This window comes from Nicotiana sylvestris, chromosome 11 (genome assembly GCF_000393655.2).
Source record: "Nicotiana sylvestris chromosome 11, ASM39365v2, whole genome shotgun sequence".
Lineage (NCBI taxonomy): Eukaryota > Viridiplantae > Streptophyta > Magnoliopsida > Solanales > Solanaceae > Nicotiana > Nicotiana sylvestris.
In genome coordinates this window covers 162421635-162438362 of record NC_091067.1, presented here as the reverse complement: position 1 = coordinate 162438362, position 16728 = coordinate 162421635, and the positions used below count along the sequence as shown (strand labels likewise).

At 31.2% G+C, this 16728-nt stretch overlaps 1 protein-coding gene across 1 annotated transcript; it reads right to left on the bottom strand.

Annotated features, from left to right (window-relative positions):
- Positions 1-128: 128 nt before the first annotated feature.
- LOC104218103 (non-specific lipid transfer protein GPI-anchored 14-like) lies at positions 129-2213 on the bottom strand. The gene is made up of 3 exons (XM_009768505.2): positions 1707-2213; positions 1022-1117; positions 129-483 (listed from the first exon to the last, which is right to left on the bottom strand). Exons 1-3 carry the CDS (start codon positions 2056-2058, stop codon positions 359-361), a joined length of 573 nt encoding a protein of 190 aa, XP_009766807.1. The 5' UTR covers positions 2059-2213; the 3' UTR covers positions 129-358.
- Positions 2214-16728: the final 14515 nt, after the last annotated feature.

Below are 16728 nucleotides of genomic sequence, written 5' to 3'. Positions count from 1 at the left end.
CTAGACCCAAAACGAATAATATCACTATTGGGCTGGGTTGTTACAAATACAAATAAGTAAATAAGAGGACCCAAAGTAATTTATCATCCATTTTTTAAAAGTGGGGTGGTGGTGTGAGAGATTCCAAAGACAAAAAACTTGTAAGTTTCATACATAGCAAATATTAATTCTGTTTTTGACAGCTCAAAGGAATAACAGAATCCAAAGAATTAAAGAGACAAATCAGGAGCTACAAAAGAAAACAAAGGCACACTAATGTAAGCCAACACCACAAAAAAGGAACATAAAAAGAAAACATAAAAAACAATAAGGTACAAAAATACAATAATAACTATGTATTCAATTATTAGGTGAGATATTAAAGCACCATAATAACTAAAAATCCCATAGTCATCTCAACAATTCCCATCCATTTTCTTCTATCTCCTCCATCATTTTTCTCATTAGCTGTAGTTGCTGCTTTTCCATTAGAGCTTCCACTAACTGTAAAAGGAAAGGTCATAAATGAAAAAATATTACTCAATTAGTTTCAATTTATATGATAGTAGCAGCGGCAAACCCAAGATTTTAAAGTAGTGGATGTTTGCCGAAAAGAGTTCCGAAAGAAGAGGAAAAATAAATTTAGTAGTAGGTGTTCGCTCAATATTTATCTAATTTTTTTATAATTGTCTGTGTAAATCTACTAAATTTGGTGAAAGCCGATGGGTGCTTGAGCACCCACAAGGCTCCGTGTAAGTTCGCCGTTGAGTTTAAGAAAGAAAGAAAGATTTTTAACACATACCAAAAGTATTGATAAAACTTATAGTCTTAACATGTCATAACATTTCTATAACTATGAAAACATGATATTAAGGATAAAATATGAAGTTTAAAATTAAGAATTTTTAAATATAAAAAAGTATCCTTTTTTTAAATAACTTTAAAAAGAAAAGAGTGACGTATAAAATAAAAAGACAAAAAGGCTAGCATTAGATTTAATCAAATCTATTAGATTAATGATTTTGTAACTTTTCATGTTTACCTGGTGCAGATGGAGCACTAGAACTTGCTTTTGCGCTCTTAGCAAAATCTTCAAAAACCTTAGCATCTGGTGAATTTGGTGGCAAGTGCAACAGCTCTGGCATAAATCACAACTCCAAATGTTATAATACATCTAAGTATACATTTTTATTTCAAATATATAACCTTGAATGACACCAAAAAGTAATTTAATTTATATATACCGACAACATAAAATTAACGATACAGTCAAACCTCTCTATAACAACCTCATTTGTTCCAGATTTTTTTAGTTGTTATAACGAAGTGCTGTTAGGAAGAATATATATTATAACATTGCATGAAAATTGGTTCCAAAAGAATCTTGGCTCTTATAATGAATACTCCCTCCGTTCCAATTTATGTAAACCTGTTAACTAAGTATGAAGTTTAAGAAAAATGAACACTTTTGGAATTTGTGGTCCTAAACAAGTCAAAAAGGGATCCAGAGTATTTGTGTGGTTATAAAAGTTTCTCATTAAAGGTAGAATAAGAAGTTTAAGCTAAATTGTGTCCAAATTTAAAAAGGGGTCATTCTTTTTGGAACGGATCAAAAAGGAAATAGGTTCACCTAAACTAGAAGAGAGGAAATAGTTATTATATAGCGATGCTAACTGTTATAGAGAGGTGTGACTATATACGTATGAGTATGAGTGTGATGTACTTACCCGGGCACATGGATACATTAGCTGCATTAACAGGAGCATGGCATAGAGTAGGGAGACTTAGTGCAAGAGTAGCATTGATCTTAAGACCAAGGCTAGGATCATCTCTATCTTTCACCAAAACACAAAGGCATTTCTTGCTCTTGTCCAAAACTTCTTTTAAACCGGTGCAACAATCCGGTGTGGGAGCTTTGGCGCCTCCGCTAACATAAGGAAGACACGTGGCGAGACCGACGAGTTGGTTAGCACATTCTTTTTTATCTTTGTCAATATCTGCTCTTGAAAACCCTAATAAGATCAAGAAGAAGAAGAAGAGGAGGAAAGGAAGTTCAAAAGTAACAAATTTTGAACCCATTGGAACAAATTTTGAAGGAATTTGGGAGTAGTAGGAAAAAAGATAGACAAATAAAGTGATGGGAAAGTTTGGTTTTTATGCTTTGTTTGTGACAATTGTCTTTATTGATGTTGTACGAAAGAATGGAGGAAATTGGGCGTAGTGGGAGATGAAATAAATAGGTTAGTTTATAGTTTGAAGTCTAAAAAGTTGTGGACACTCTAGATGCTTCACATGTGATCTTACTATATTTTCATTACTGTATTAATAATTAAACTAAAAGAACAATATTTCAACATATTCTTTAAAGAATATTATTTTTATAATGGGAGGGTATATAGTCTTGTCAAAATGATCACTACAAAAAACGGGAATTAGCTATGAACTTCGTCGCTAAATTGCTCGTAGCTAGCAGAATTTCTTGATAATCCGTTGTTAATCGTCGCTAAGTGAGATTAATGATGGATTTTTTTATTTAGCTACAAAATTTTGTCCATCTCTAAAATCTGATCTTTTAGTAGTGGGTAAAAATTATCGTCATGTGATTAGGAGATTTTAAACCACGAAAATAACATCTAGTAAAGATGTAAGGTACGACTGCTTACATATGACCCAATGTGCTGCCCTTCCTGAAGTCTCACGCATACATAACAAGAACTTAGTGCACCGAACTGACATTTATTCGTATAATAATGATCAGATCTCATATTTTCAGTTTATTTCAAAATCAAAATAAATTAGAAACAATAGAATTCATATGCTTTTAGTGACCTATTGCGGTTTGTAAATTAGCTAGTTAGTCGTGAAATGACTAGAGAGTGACTATAGAGAATTTATTCAAAAGAGCTTAAGTTTTATACATTATCCTATCATTTAAATTATAACAATTAATTATTCATAAAAACTCAGATTAGTAACCTGAAAATTAAAGCATGAAAGATATCTACTACATAATTGGAATACAATGATATTCTTAACATTCTTTTCATTATTAATATATACTAGTTTTAGGGTACGCGCTTTGCGCGTGTACCCCATATTAATGAGTTCATAAATTTTAAAAATTATATAAATAATGTGTGTGAGTTATAAAATAAAAAATAAGAAAAAAGTGTAAGTTCCCGAAAATGATGAATGTTGATCCTATTTAGCTAGTTCAATTAAAAAAGTCATCAATGGCTTATAGTGAACTTTGAGAACTTATGTAGGAATTTCGTACGAAAAATTTTAAAAAAAAAGAAGTAAAATTGTGTCTCTTCTAGAGATATGAAAACGAAAACATTGATCATGTAGCTCGTAAAAAAATATTGGCAAGTGATAATAATGAGTCTAAAAATAATGTAGAGAGTTGTCATTTATTGCTATAAATGCAAAAAAATAAAAAAATAAAAAAATAAAAAAATATTGTCTCCTCACTAACAGCTTGTTTGGATGGTTGTTACTTATTATATTGTATCGATTGTTACTTTAAATACGATGTTTGTTTTGATTGTTACTTAAATTAAATTTTATTGTATTGTATCGTTAAATTCGTTGTTACGTAACGACGAGATATCCACTTTATGTAATGACCAATTTGGTGTGGTCGCGTCGTTACCTTATCTCTTTCTCTCATCTCGCCCTTCATTATTATTAATAATTTTATTTTATCATTTACCCTACCTTTTTATATAATAATTTTACTCCGTATCATAATTTTTCTTTATAATATTGCAAGTTTATTCTTCATATTAATGGTGCGTGATATCATGAAATAACGGCAAACGATACAATTATCCAAACATTATATTCATCAAACGATACAGTACAATACAATACAATATGATACGATACATTACGAAACGATACGTAACAACCATCCAAACAAGCCGTAAGATACATTCTATCTTCTAGTATTTTATTACTTCAAATTTGTATATCTTACCAATTTTACTCTTAAAGTTATATTATAATCAATTTAACTCTATTTTTTTTGTTTCTTTCACGGTAATGCTTTTCTTACGGAAACAAATTATATATCCTAAGAGTTTTGTAAGCTTAAAAAATTATGAATTTTAGAAAAGATTGATTTGGATTTTTCTCTTATTAATTAATCAAAGAATAAAATGTTTAGTTTCAATACTTGAGGAAATATTTTATTTCCTTGTTGATTTAAATTCTAAATATTAGTTGATTGAAAGTTTTATATGTTTAACTGTAATATAATTTTATCAACTAAGAATTTTATTTATGAAAGGTAAAAATCTATTGATATTTCATTTTCGCATCTTGTATTTGCATAATTATCGGTGTTATAGATTCTCCAATCATTTCTCGATCTTTTTTAGGAAAGTAGTTCAAATATGAAATAAAAATGTATTTTAGTTTTTATATATAGTCTACAAGGATAACATATAAGCAATTTTAGTTATGACTAGTCGTAGAGTACGTGCATTGCACGTGTATACCGTGCCAATCAATTAAATTTGTGGACAAGAAAAAGAAATTATGTAAAACAGCAATGTACTTTAAGGAAGATACAATATTGATTTATTATATTAACGCAATAGACAACGTTGCAACTAATAGCAGTTGGTTTGGAAATACTTGATAGCCTATTATTTAGAATAAGAACTCTACTGATTTACAAATCCTATATTTTTTAATTAACAAATCCTAAGATGATTTGAGTTTTTAATGCTAAATACAACTTTAACCAGTATTAAATATACTTTTTAATCGAGTCGATTAACTTTTTAAATGCTCCAGCACATAATACAATAGATGTATAATAACAACGTTAAAAATAAAATATGCGTTGAATTTGACATCTTTGGTTCAATCAAATTTTTCTCCTATATTGTAGACTTTATCCTTTTGTAATTGTTGCAAATTTCTTATAAAATTGATTAACTATATATATATACGCGCACACACACACCATCAAATAATAAACATAATGACAACCAAAAAATCAAGCACAAAAAATGCCTATAACAAATAATATCAAAATACAACATGCTTTTACCCTGATTCAAATCTTGAAAACTATGTCAGGCGCCATAGGAAAAAAATTTAAAGTGATTTTTTATCAACTACTATTTTTATAAATTGTTCAAATACAAAACATGATATTTTAATTATTCTCAAACTTGTTGAGCCTCCTAAAACTAATTTTTTTTAAAAAAAAAAACAATTTATCAATTAAGACTAAAGCAAAAAATATTACCTGTTTAAGTTACAATAAAAAATTTCATACCGCGTTACGACATTAGGAATTACTCTTGGCTCCATGAATCTTCAAAATCGATATTTGATAAAGCTATAACATGCCCTAATGGTCTAATGCAAAGTGCTTCTCAAACTCCTTTAACTTGGTCTACGGTTAAATTTCTTTAAAAATAAAAGAATTAACTTCTAATTATTAAACAAATAATTCAAATCCAATAAAGGGTCTTGACAACCAATATGAAATAAGAACTCTATTTCTATTTAAATAATCGACAATATTCCAAATATTTATGAAATCAACATATGATTGCATTACAATTTGATCCAAAAATTCAAAAATAAATTTGCATGCATCTCTACTATGGAGTAAAAATAAAAGCATCATTAATTACTAACCATTTTTACTAAAACGAGAATCTAATTCTCTTCTACAAAGTAAAACTCAATGTCACCATTAATTATTTATGGATTTTGAATTATATTCCAACAACTGAAATCAAAAACTATATAATGGGACCAACACTAAAAGTTTATCTCTCATAAAAAGGCTATTAGAAAGAAAAGGATACATAATACATAAAAGGAGCAAAGAGAGATCGGAGAAGAGAGAAAAAATATATGTGTTTATTAGAAGTACTTCTACTTATTAGAGGTAAAAGAGTTCTAGACTGATTTGGATGCCATATTAGAATTATTAACGATATAAAATTCTCGGTTAGGTCAATTAAATTCCTAAATATTAGTAGGAGTTTTACATAGATCAAGGGTGTGTTTAGTATAAAGGAAAATATTTTTCAACTTTCTCGTTTGGTTGGCTTAAATGTTTTGGAAAATATTTTCCTTATCAATTCATTTTCTATTTTTTAAAGCTGCTTTTCAACCTTCCCCACCCTCACCAACCCACCCCACCCCCTTTCCAAAAAAAGGTTTTTTTTTTCAAATTTCAGTTTTTCCGTTACCACCCACCCAACTACCCCTCCATCCCCACCCCCCACACAAAAAAATATTTTTTTTTTACCTTAATTTTTTTTTGCAATTTCAAATTTTTGTTTTTTCATTTTTCTGCAACCCCCCGAGTGCACAAAATTTTTTTTTACCCCGCACAAAAAAAAATTACTTTTTTTTGTAATTTAAATTTCTATTTTTTTCGTTTTAGTGCCCCCCCACCCCAAAAAAAATTTAAATATATTTTTCAGTTTTAATTTTCTTATTTATAGGTTTAAAGGCTCAAAATTTTACAAGTTCCAAAATTATGAGTTCGGAGATTTATGTGTTTGGAAGTTTACGGGTTTAGAAATTATAAAGTTTACCGGTTCGAAATTTCGCGATTTTGAAAATTTAGCGGTTCAAAAGTTTATGATTGGTTTGAAAGTTTATGGCTTCATGTTTATTATATCTAAATTATTTATGCATACTCTTGAGAAGTCATTTTCCTTAATTTGTGTACCAAACACCGAAAAATGAATAAGATTACTACTTGTTTTCCAAGAAAATACTTTCTTGGAAAACATTTTCCATTATACCAAACACACCCCAAACATTTTCCATTATTCCAAAAGTATATGCATATATAAAACTCTTAATCTTGATTTTCTTTCCTTTAACTTTCCACTTAGATTAAGTTCTTTTAAAAAAACTAATTTTAGTGTACGTGTGTTGCACGTGTGCATCACGTTAATCAATATAAAACATATACAAATTATTAAAAAATAGCAATGGAGGTAAAACTAAACGCAATATATGTTTAAATAACGAAAAAAATATTACTACATTGATATAATATATAGCTGAATTCAACATTTTCCGAGTGAAGTTAGAGTAATTAATTCTATAGTATTTATAGCTATAAATATTTTATTATATTAGATAAAAATATGCTAGGTTATTATATCTCATCCAACATCTCTTTGTAAACTTTACGTTCATAGTGTCATTATACAAAAAAATAGTTCTTCATTCAAAGTTAATCAAAATTATAGCCAAATGAACCTCTTCTTGTGTAAAAAAAAAGTTGCCTGAATTCTTATTGATTTAAGTCTAAATTTACTTCTTTGCATGTTCATCCAATACCAAATAATAGTCAATACCATCCTAAACTCACTCCGGATGCACTCTGCTAATAACAATTTTAAAATTTCAAGAGTTCACAATGTTGAGGTCAATTTTTCAAAATTATCAGAGGCTGAGGGGGTGGGGGATGACAAATTTATAGTTATTTTAAGAGTTCCAAATACATTAGTTTAACTTATGTTTAAAATATTAACTATAGTTGCACATTCATATAGTATGGTGGTAACTTAATTTATTTCTAAATTAACACCATATTAGTTCAGACTTCCAGAAATTTAAAGTTAAGATTAAATCAAAACTCTTAAGAATTTAATAGGAAAAAGCGAACATACATTGCTGATGGATGTTCCATATTTTAGGCAATCAATTATTGGCAATTTGGAGAAAAACAAATACTATTATATACCTTAGAGGCTAAGAATTTAAAAAAACTTTAATGGTTACGTACTAAACTCCAAAAGGATATTTATAAAAACTGGTCAAATAAGGAAAAAAATAATAAAGTAAATTTTAATTGAATTTGAAGACCTAAATATTAGGATTTTCTTAAATAAAATTTTAGTTGATTTTGAAGTCCTAAATATTCGAAAAATAATTAAATGACTATTTTGTCTGGTGTGAAATTAATTTTTAAAGGATAAAAAAGGCGAACGATATTTCGACAGGGACTTTATAGTATAGATATAGATGAATTTAGGCTTGTATAATTTTTTATTCTTAAATATGATATTTAATAATTATTTTGGGTGCTTAATTGAACATGAATTAATTACTTTATATGATTAAATAAGAATACTTAAAATACATAATTAATTATTCTACATTGAAATAATTTTACTTAGAAGTTACTGTATTAAATAATTTTAATTCAATGTATGTGATTTTATGTCTCCATTTTTTAATTTTTAATTAGTAATTAATTGAAGTTGCCATCGTTCTCATCTTGATTTTATACGTATTGCACAAAGGATGTATTGTCTATTAGTATAATTTACATAAGGTAAAATATTTATTGATTTTAAATTCCTAAATATTAGTACTTCCTACCTATTTTAATAGGGAAAGATTTAATATCAAAATTTTTAGTTGATTTCAAAATCCAAAACATTAGGAAACTAACCAAAGTTGCAAATTTGTCCAGTGTAAAAGTTATTTTTTAAGGGTAAAAGATGAACGACATTTACTATTTTCTGGCCGTGCAATATAATAGAAATAAATTATATATATTTTATCTAAGAGAAATAATTTGGTACATGGTTTTTTTCTTTTTCCAATTCACACCCTCGTCCTCCCTTTCTTTTAGCCAAACGTATATTAAAAAAAACTCCTAAGTAAAAGGATTGAAAGTAGTGGATTACAATCAAACCTCTCTATAACAGCCTCATTTGTTCCGAAATTTTTTGGCTGCTATAGTGAAGTACCGTTATAGAGGACATATATTATAACATAATATAATATTCGGTTCCGAGAATAACTCAGCTTTTATAATGAATGACTATTATATAAGGATGATGTTAAAGAGATGTCTGATTGTATAACCTAAAATATATATGAATACTTAACGAAACTTTTGCTTAAAATATTTATAGAAAATTTAATTGGTTAATGTTTAAAAAAAGACTCCTATTGCTAAAAGGATTCCAAAGTGCTCATACTTTTCCTAATATAACTTTAGGAATTGGAAGTGTTCCATCAAAGGTTTTTACATGCAGACGAAGCGTAAAAAATATTGTGTTTTTCCGAAGCTATTTTTTTTTTTTTTACATATATGTTATATTATATAGCTCAAATAAGGAAGGATTTGGTACACAATCTTTAATTGATTTTGGAGTCCTAAATATTAGGGAATGAATTAAAACTATTCCTAAATATTAAAAAAAATAATTAAATTACTATTTTGTCTAGTGTAAAATTAAATTTTTAAGGGTACAAAAGGCGAACGACATTTCGCTAAGGGCTTTCGTGCTTTTAATATAATATAGATGACAAAATGAATAAATAAATAAATAATAATAATAATAATAATAATAATAATAATAATAATAATAATAATAATAATAATAATAATAATAATAATAATAATAATAATAATAAAGAGAAGCAAACAAAAGTTGAAAATAAATATAAAAAAAATGCAACCTCAATTCTCGAAGGAGTCCAAAACAGGTAAACCTTTTTATTTTTGTACTTCTTTCCTTTTTAATTTCCTTTTATTTATTTTTCTATTCTGAAAATTAATATTGAAAAAATTACATGGAAGGTTATAATTACGTTAATTTGTCCAAAGAAGGGAAGAGTTTATATCGAGTAAATTTTTATTCTGGACTTTCTACATATTAGGAAAAGATTTAATATTTAAATTTTAGTTGATTAAGAGCTCCTAAAAATTAGGAAAAAACTTAAATTACACTTTCGTTTAATGTGAAATCTATTTTTAGAGGTCAAAAAAGGCGAACGACATTTCGCTAAAGGCCTTCGTGCTTTTAATAGAATATAGATATAAGGTAAATAATATTTAAACCCCTATTTCCCCCCCCCCCTAATATTGTCGATTGAAAGTAAATAATTAGTAGTCTAAAACATAATTTGCTATGCTCTGATTAAATACTCCGTAATTATTCTGGCATTGCCATTTACTAACAAAGTCACCGACTATATTTAGTGGCTGAGCTAGAAGTTTCACCAAGGATGTCAAAATGTTAATAATAGATGCACTGAATTTTTTTTAGAGGAATCCACGTATAGTAAATATACATAAAACAAAAAAAACTATCTAATAATATAATGTAATTTCGCTTCGCCACTGACTTCATTAAAATCAATGGTCCCTTCTTGAAGAAAAAACTAACACATAAGAAATGTACTGTTTCTGTCATCTTCCAAAATTTTCCATTTTCATCAAACTTTTGCTTTCTTTACTCCTTGAGTAGTTCCGTTTTAGCTTGCCTAAGGATGGGTGAATAACACTGGCAGTCACCGCAAATATCAGAAAAAAAGGACATCCCGGTACACTAAGCTCCCGCTATGCGCCGGGTCCGAGAAGTGCTGGACCACAGGAAATCTATCTTTAGTGGCGACCTAAAACCCTTAATACACCATCTAATAATTTAGCGATGGCAGATGTCACTTTTTGTGGCAAGTAAAGCCGCCGCTAAAACGTGTTTTGATTAAAATTAAGTAAATATTACTACCAATTGCTCAAATAAATGACACTAATCCATTAAAAATCCAATGGGAGTACCAAACACATTTTTCAACAAAATTAGTACAATTTTTATAGCCATAATGTAAATTAAGCAATTCAAAAGAACATTTCAAGGTATCTACACATGAAAAAAAATTATTGAAATATTTTTAAACTCTTGATTGCCAACAATTCTAATACAAGAATACTAAAATCTTGAAAAAAGAGAGCAAATTCACTCCAATAATTTGACAATAAGGAGGAAAAGAATTAAGATAATCTGACTAATAATTCTATTCTTTCAACGAGTTAATCTTTCAGTAGAATCTTCTCCATATATACAATAACCAATTTTAAAATGTTCTTATTATTTATATTTATCATACATGTTGCATTAATTTGAACAACAACTATAAATTTTACCGTCTAGCAAAACTTCACTCCGATTATTCGGACATTGCCATTTACACCCTCAGTCTCATATTATCCGTTATGATTCTCTTGTACATGCTCCTTAAGAAAAATTAATTAGGATGAAATTTTGAGTACTTTACCCTTACTCATGTATTAACATTTAATCTTTCTTTATTAGTACTTAAATAAAATTATCTATAATTGAGGTATTTGTAGTCTTCAAGGATAATTATTACTAAGGGTAAAAAAAAGAAATTAATTTTATCTTGAACTTCTAAAATAACAAATAATTTGAGATAACTATTTTTAATAACCATGACTGATTATATGAGACGGAGGGAGTACTAACAAAGTCGCCGACTGCATTAAAATCAATGGTCCCCTTCTTGAAGAAAAAAAACTAACACATGAGAAATGTACTGCTTCTGTCATCTTCCAAAAATTTCCATTTTCATAATACTTTTGCTTTTTTTACTCCTTGAGTAGTTCCATTTTAGTTTGTCTAAAGATGGGTGAATACACTGACAGTTGATATCGAACTGAATCACCTTCAAGATAAGATATGGACATGAGTTGCTAGTTTGATTACATAATATATTTTGTCGTTTTAAAGTGATTTAATAGGAAATGAAGCTCTTTTCTTCCTTTAATAAAATAATTAGTCAATACATTTGTAATCGAATATTATTTGTGACGATTCGGGATAGTCACTATCAAAATGAACATTTGGCTGCGATTATAGTTGCCGTAAATAGCAAAAAAAGAAAAGAAACTATATAAGCTTTTCGTGGCGACTTGCTAAACCACTTAGTTTGGTCGCCAGTGTATTAGGCGATCTAGTACCTACTGTTAGGTTTTTATCTAATTAGATAGGAGGGACGAATGAAAAATGGAGGGAAAAGATTTGGAGGGAAACAAAAAGTTTGAAGTGTTTCATTTATTAATGTACTTTGTCCTTTATCGAAAAATAAGAAGAAAATATTTGTGCTTATATATATAGAGAAACACATCTTCTAACTCTTAAAAAGTTGAGAGAAAGTGGTACCTCACATCGTTGTCGTCATCACTCGGCCTCGGTCTCGGCCAATTGATATGGTTTCGGATTCGGTTAATTGATATGATTGATTGATAATTTTTTGGACCAAATTCATTTCCCATTTTTCGTTATTTAATTTCTTTTCTGATATTTTCACGACTAACAGAATTTTACTTCTATCGAATAGACACCATTTCAAATGAACAGGTATCTTGGAACATGTTGAAACCCAAATCGTTGGCTACAAATATAGAGGAGTAGCCTCATTTTTCAATACCGAAAATCTGCATTCTTTCCCCTCTCTCTTCTGTATTTCTGTACTGTTTTCCAAAGCAAAACGCAAGAATAAATGTGGTTTACTACTGTTTGTTGAGTTCGACGAAGTTCTGTAATTTTCATTCCCGATATTACAGAATAGTTGTTTTGTTCTATTTTAGGAGGGATTAATCCTATAACCTTGGGCGACAGTGAGGGAATTAAATTAAATTCTTTAAGAAAACACATTTTTCTGTTGGGATCGGAACTTTTATTTATCCTGTTTCTATTTTGTTTCTGCTTCTATTTTTATTTTATTTTTTGCAGAAATTATTTTCGAACACAGGAAGATAACTAGCGGCGACGGAATTTACTGCTAAAGCTCATTTTGATTAAACCCAAGTAATAGCATGTTTGACCAAGCTTTTTTTTGGGGGGCCAAAAGTGTTTTTGGCCAAAAATTGAGGTGTTTGGCCAAGCTTTTGGAATGAAAAAAAGTATTTTTGAGGAGAAACATAAGCAGTTTTGGAGAAGCAGAAAAAAATAGCTTCTCTCCAAAAGCACTTTTTTGAGAAGCGCTTTTGAGAAAAATACACTTAGAAGCAGTTTTCAAAAGCTTGGTCAAACACTAATTACTGCTCAAAAGTGCTTTTCAAATTAATTAGCCAAACACAAACTACTTCTCACAAAAAACACTTTTTTAAAAAGTACTTTTGAGAAAAAAAACACTTCTCAAAATAAGCTGATTTTAGAAGCTTGGCCAAACAGGCTATAAATCTTACTAGTAATTTCTCAAATAATTATATAAATGACACTAATCAATTAAAAATATAATGAGAGTACCAACTACATTTCTAAAAAAAATCGTAAATTTTTTAATTAAGCAATTCAAAAGAACATTTCAAGGTATTTATCTATGAAAAATAATAATAATCATCAAAATATTTTTAAGCTCTTGCTTGCCGACAATTCCTAAAAAAGGCATTTCAAGTTATTTATCAAAATAATAATCATTATATATATATATAGGCATAAAAAAAATAACAACTGCTAAACTAAAAAGTTTGTAACGATGTTGGTCATTATTATCTGACGATATACATTTATGAAACGAAGAAAATACATAATACCTTGCGAGGGTAAAGAATGGAGATGCTAGAGAACAAAAATAGTAGTAAAAACCCATGCTAGAGATGCTAGGATAAAGTAGTAATTGGAATTTATTTAACCACCACTTGTCATTTTTTATTTGAAGACTTTATCTTGTATTTACAAATTGTAAAAGCAACTACTAATATAGACAGGCTTTTCTCTTCTAATTTTATTTTCTGAAATAAATAAATTTTGTTTCTGATCTTTATTTTGATTTTGCTATTATTCGACCAAATAAAGCCAAAGATGTAAAACAAAATTCAGTTAAATATCAAATGATAACACGTGAAGGATCGAGATTTGAAAGAACTAATCTTCTTTACTTTTTAACCCGTGACTATATTCTGTTTGGTCTATCCGTGAATGGATTAGCTAATTCAATATTAAAGTCATAATTAGACCAAAGAAAAGAATATTTGTCATTTTATGAATATTATTATTATTATTATTATTATTATTATTAGAATGAATCCTTTTGTGATCTTTTTGTCCTTTCCAAGGGAAACAATATGTAATTTCAAGCTTTGGCGTGAAGAAGAACCCCCCCCCCTCTCCCCTTTTTTTTTAACTCAATAATATATCTATAGAATGGACACAAAATAGGGAAACAGTCTATGCATACACTATCTTCCCCAGACCCCACGTATAAGATTGCACTAAGAAAAGCCGATAGTGTATGGGTCGAAATCTGACCAAACAAGAATCTGCGTAAAGAGGGACGATAAAGTCACTTGGGCCAGGGTCGTATTCGTACAATGCTATAGCGACAAGCACCTTGGCCATGGCCGAGGTCGTGTACTCAGAATGCTTGTACGGTGAATTGGATGTTACAGCATCTCAAAGGGTCAGTTTGTAATTCAGTTATATGACTTAGCTACTCTGGCTAATGACCATTGTGTAAATGAAATTACTTAGTATATATTCTAGGTGAGAGAACGAAAAAAAGGGGATTCACACAAATCACACACTTCTTTACTAACAGGGGATGGAAATAGGAGAATCCATCTAGAAGATGAGAGAAGATTCAGAACTTTGTTATTCTTCTTCTGTAGCCATCATTATGGAATAAATAATGATATTCCATGTGGTCATTAATGGTGAAATCTTTCCTTTTTCTTTGTTTTACATTGTGGATTAATGATGTCGAGAATGAATGTAAGCTCATCATATACATTAGATTCTTTTTCATTATCTTAATGAGTTCATGAGCTTAACCTTACTCAACTCTTCTTACTTATTATTCATTAATCTATAGTTAATTATCTTTGGCTAGGATTTACCCATTATCCATTCATTAAATTGGTTTAACTGGCTTAACACTTTTTAGTTAAACAATTTGGCACTCTCTGTGGGGATTTTCTAGCCAAAGCCTTAGTTTCCTCTAGATCCAAACATGGTTTTAGCTCTATCTCCCATTCGGTGAAGTTTAACCTTTTCATTACGAATGTCGACTTGCGAAACCGGTAGGTAAACCCCCGAAACCGCCAAACAAACCAAGGATAAATCCTTACGCAAAATCGGAGTTATACCTGTTTACACACGAAAACTGCGTTGCGCCGCAGCAGCAGTCCTGATGCATTGTGAACATGAGCCATCATAGTGGGACGACTACGCATACCAAACGCGTCCGTAATCCCATTTCTAGGTTAGTACCCTACGCCTCCTACATCCTGCGCACATCGCCTTCCCTCCTACTATATGAGACGATGCTTGTGTAATTTACTCACTAAAATACTCCTCGTCTATATGTTTGTGGTATGACATACATTTCTATCATATTTGCGCGCCCGAGACTGATGAACTGGGACTCGAACTCGAGACCCTAATGGGGGGGAGTGGATCGTCCAACTACGAGATGCCAAAGCTCAACCAGTGACAAGTCTGAGCATAAAGCCGAAGCTGGCATCAGGCCAGAAACTAGTATCAGAATATAGAACAAGATGAGCCGCCCTGCGGCGCGATCCCTAGTTCATTTTCGAACGAGGGAACTCCCCAGATCCAAAGAGCGCAGCCGTCAAGAGAAGCATTGCCAATCCCCTCATTCATCAGCTAACCAGCCGACCAAGGTAACAGATTATTCTATGTGCTTCTAACTCGCTATACCTTTTTTTTATAAAAGAGAGAGAAGTGAAACAGAGAACAGGGACGTCCTCCGAAATACGCGAACGAAGGTTGGCCGACATACAGGCTTTACGTTCCTCCCTTACAGCCCCCGTCCATTGCCAAAATATTCGACTTTCATTCAAGCTAATAAAGTTCAACCTCGCTCGAACTAAGTAAGGTTTGACCTTGCTCGAACTAACAAAGTAAGGTTTGACCTCGCTCGAACTAGCAAAGTAAGGTTCGACCCCATTCGTACTAACGAGATGAGATCCGACCTCGCTCGAATCAGCGAGCTAGATTCGACCTCATTCGAATTCCCAACTAAAAATGAGGGACTCATCACAAGAAAATTCGAAGATCTTTTTCAAAAAAAAATGAATGAGAAAGAAAGTCTGAGATATGCAACCAAAGACAAACCAACTATCTTATTTAGAAGATATACATACGCACCAATGTCTTACAAAAGGCCAAAAGTGGGCCCCCCATAAAAAGAAAAAACAACAAATAAAAAAAGAACAAAAAAAAGAGCTAAGTGCAAAAAGCTACAAAAACTTCACTCGGTCTCATCTCCACCACCGTCCTCGCCAGCATTGTCATTATCAGAAGAAATTCAATCTCAGCACCCCCACCGGCCTCCAGTGTCGCAGGGTCATAACCGTAGGCAAGACGAGCCTCGCGTGCCTTAATCCGAGCATCTTCAAAAATGGCCTCAGGAATGCTCCGTGACGCCCACAAACCCTTGTGTATATCTCGTTGGGCCTCAGCATGGACCCATAGCTTGTACAAATGGCGAGGGATATCAATAAAGGCATATTCTTGAGGGGGGGCTGAGCCATCAGTTGCGCCTTCTCGGCCTCGAGAGCCACAACTTGGCCTCCCAGGTTCGAGGCATCCCGCTCGAGCTCATTGATCCGCTCCTCGGGCCTTGCCTCCTTTAGTGTGGTTGTCGCTCTCTCGGCTTCCCGCTCAGACCTAAGGACGCGAATAGTGTCTTCCAGCGCTACTGCCCTCGCCAAAGCCGCCATCTGGGCTCCCTCAGCCCTCTCCAAATTGGCCACCTTCCTTTCTAGCTCAGCCACCTTCTCCGTGCATTCTACACTTAGATTGACGACTCTAGTGGCATTCTGCTCAAGCTCGGCTCGCAAGGATAACACCTTCGCCTGAAGATCCTCGCATTCCGCCACAACCCCTTTTCCCACCTCGAGCTCCTCGTCTTTGGCCCTAAGCTGCCCCTCGAGCTCACTACATCTGCGGATAGACCGCACCA

What these genes read in the sequence shown, in the direction of transcription:
- LOC104218103 (XM_009768505.2), bottom strand. Translation starts at nt 2,058, where the DNA reads ATGGGTTCAAAATTTGTTACTTTTGAACTTCCTTTCCTCCTCTTCTTC. An exon ending in TAATGTATCCATGTGCCCGG is followed by an intron (nt 1,118 to 1,706) that starts GTAAGTACATCA and finishes GATTTATGCCAG; the next exon opens with AGCTGTTGCACTTGCCACCA. An exon ending in TAGTGCTCCATCTGCACCAG is followed by an intron (nt 484 to 1,021) that starts GTAAACATGAAA and finishes TTCCTTTTACAG; the next exon opens with TTAGTGGAAGCTCTAATGGA.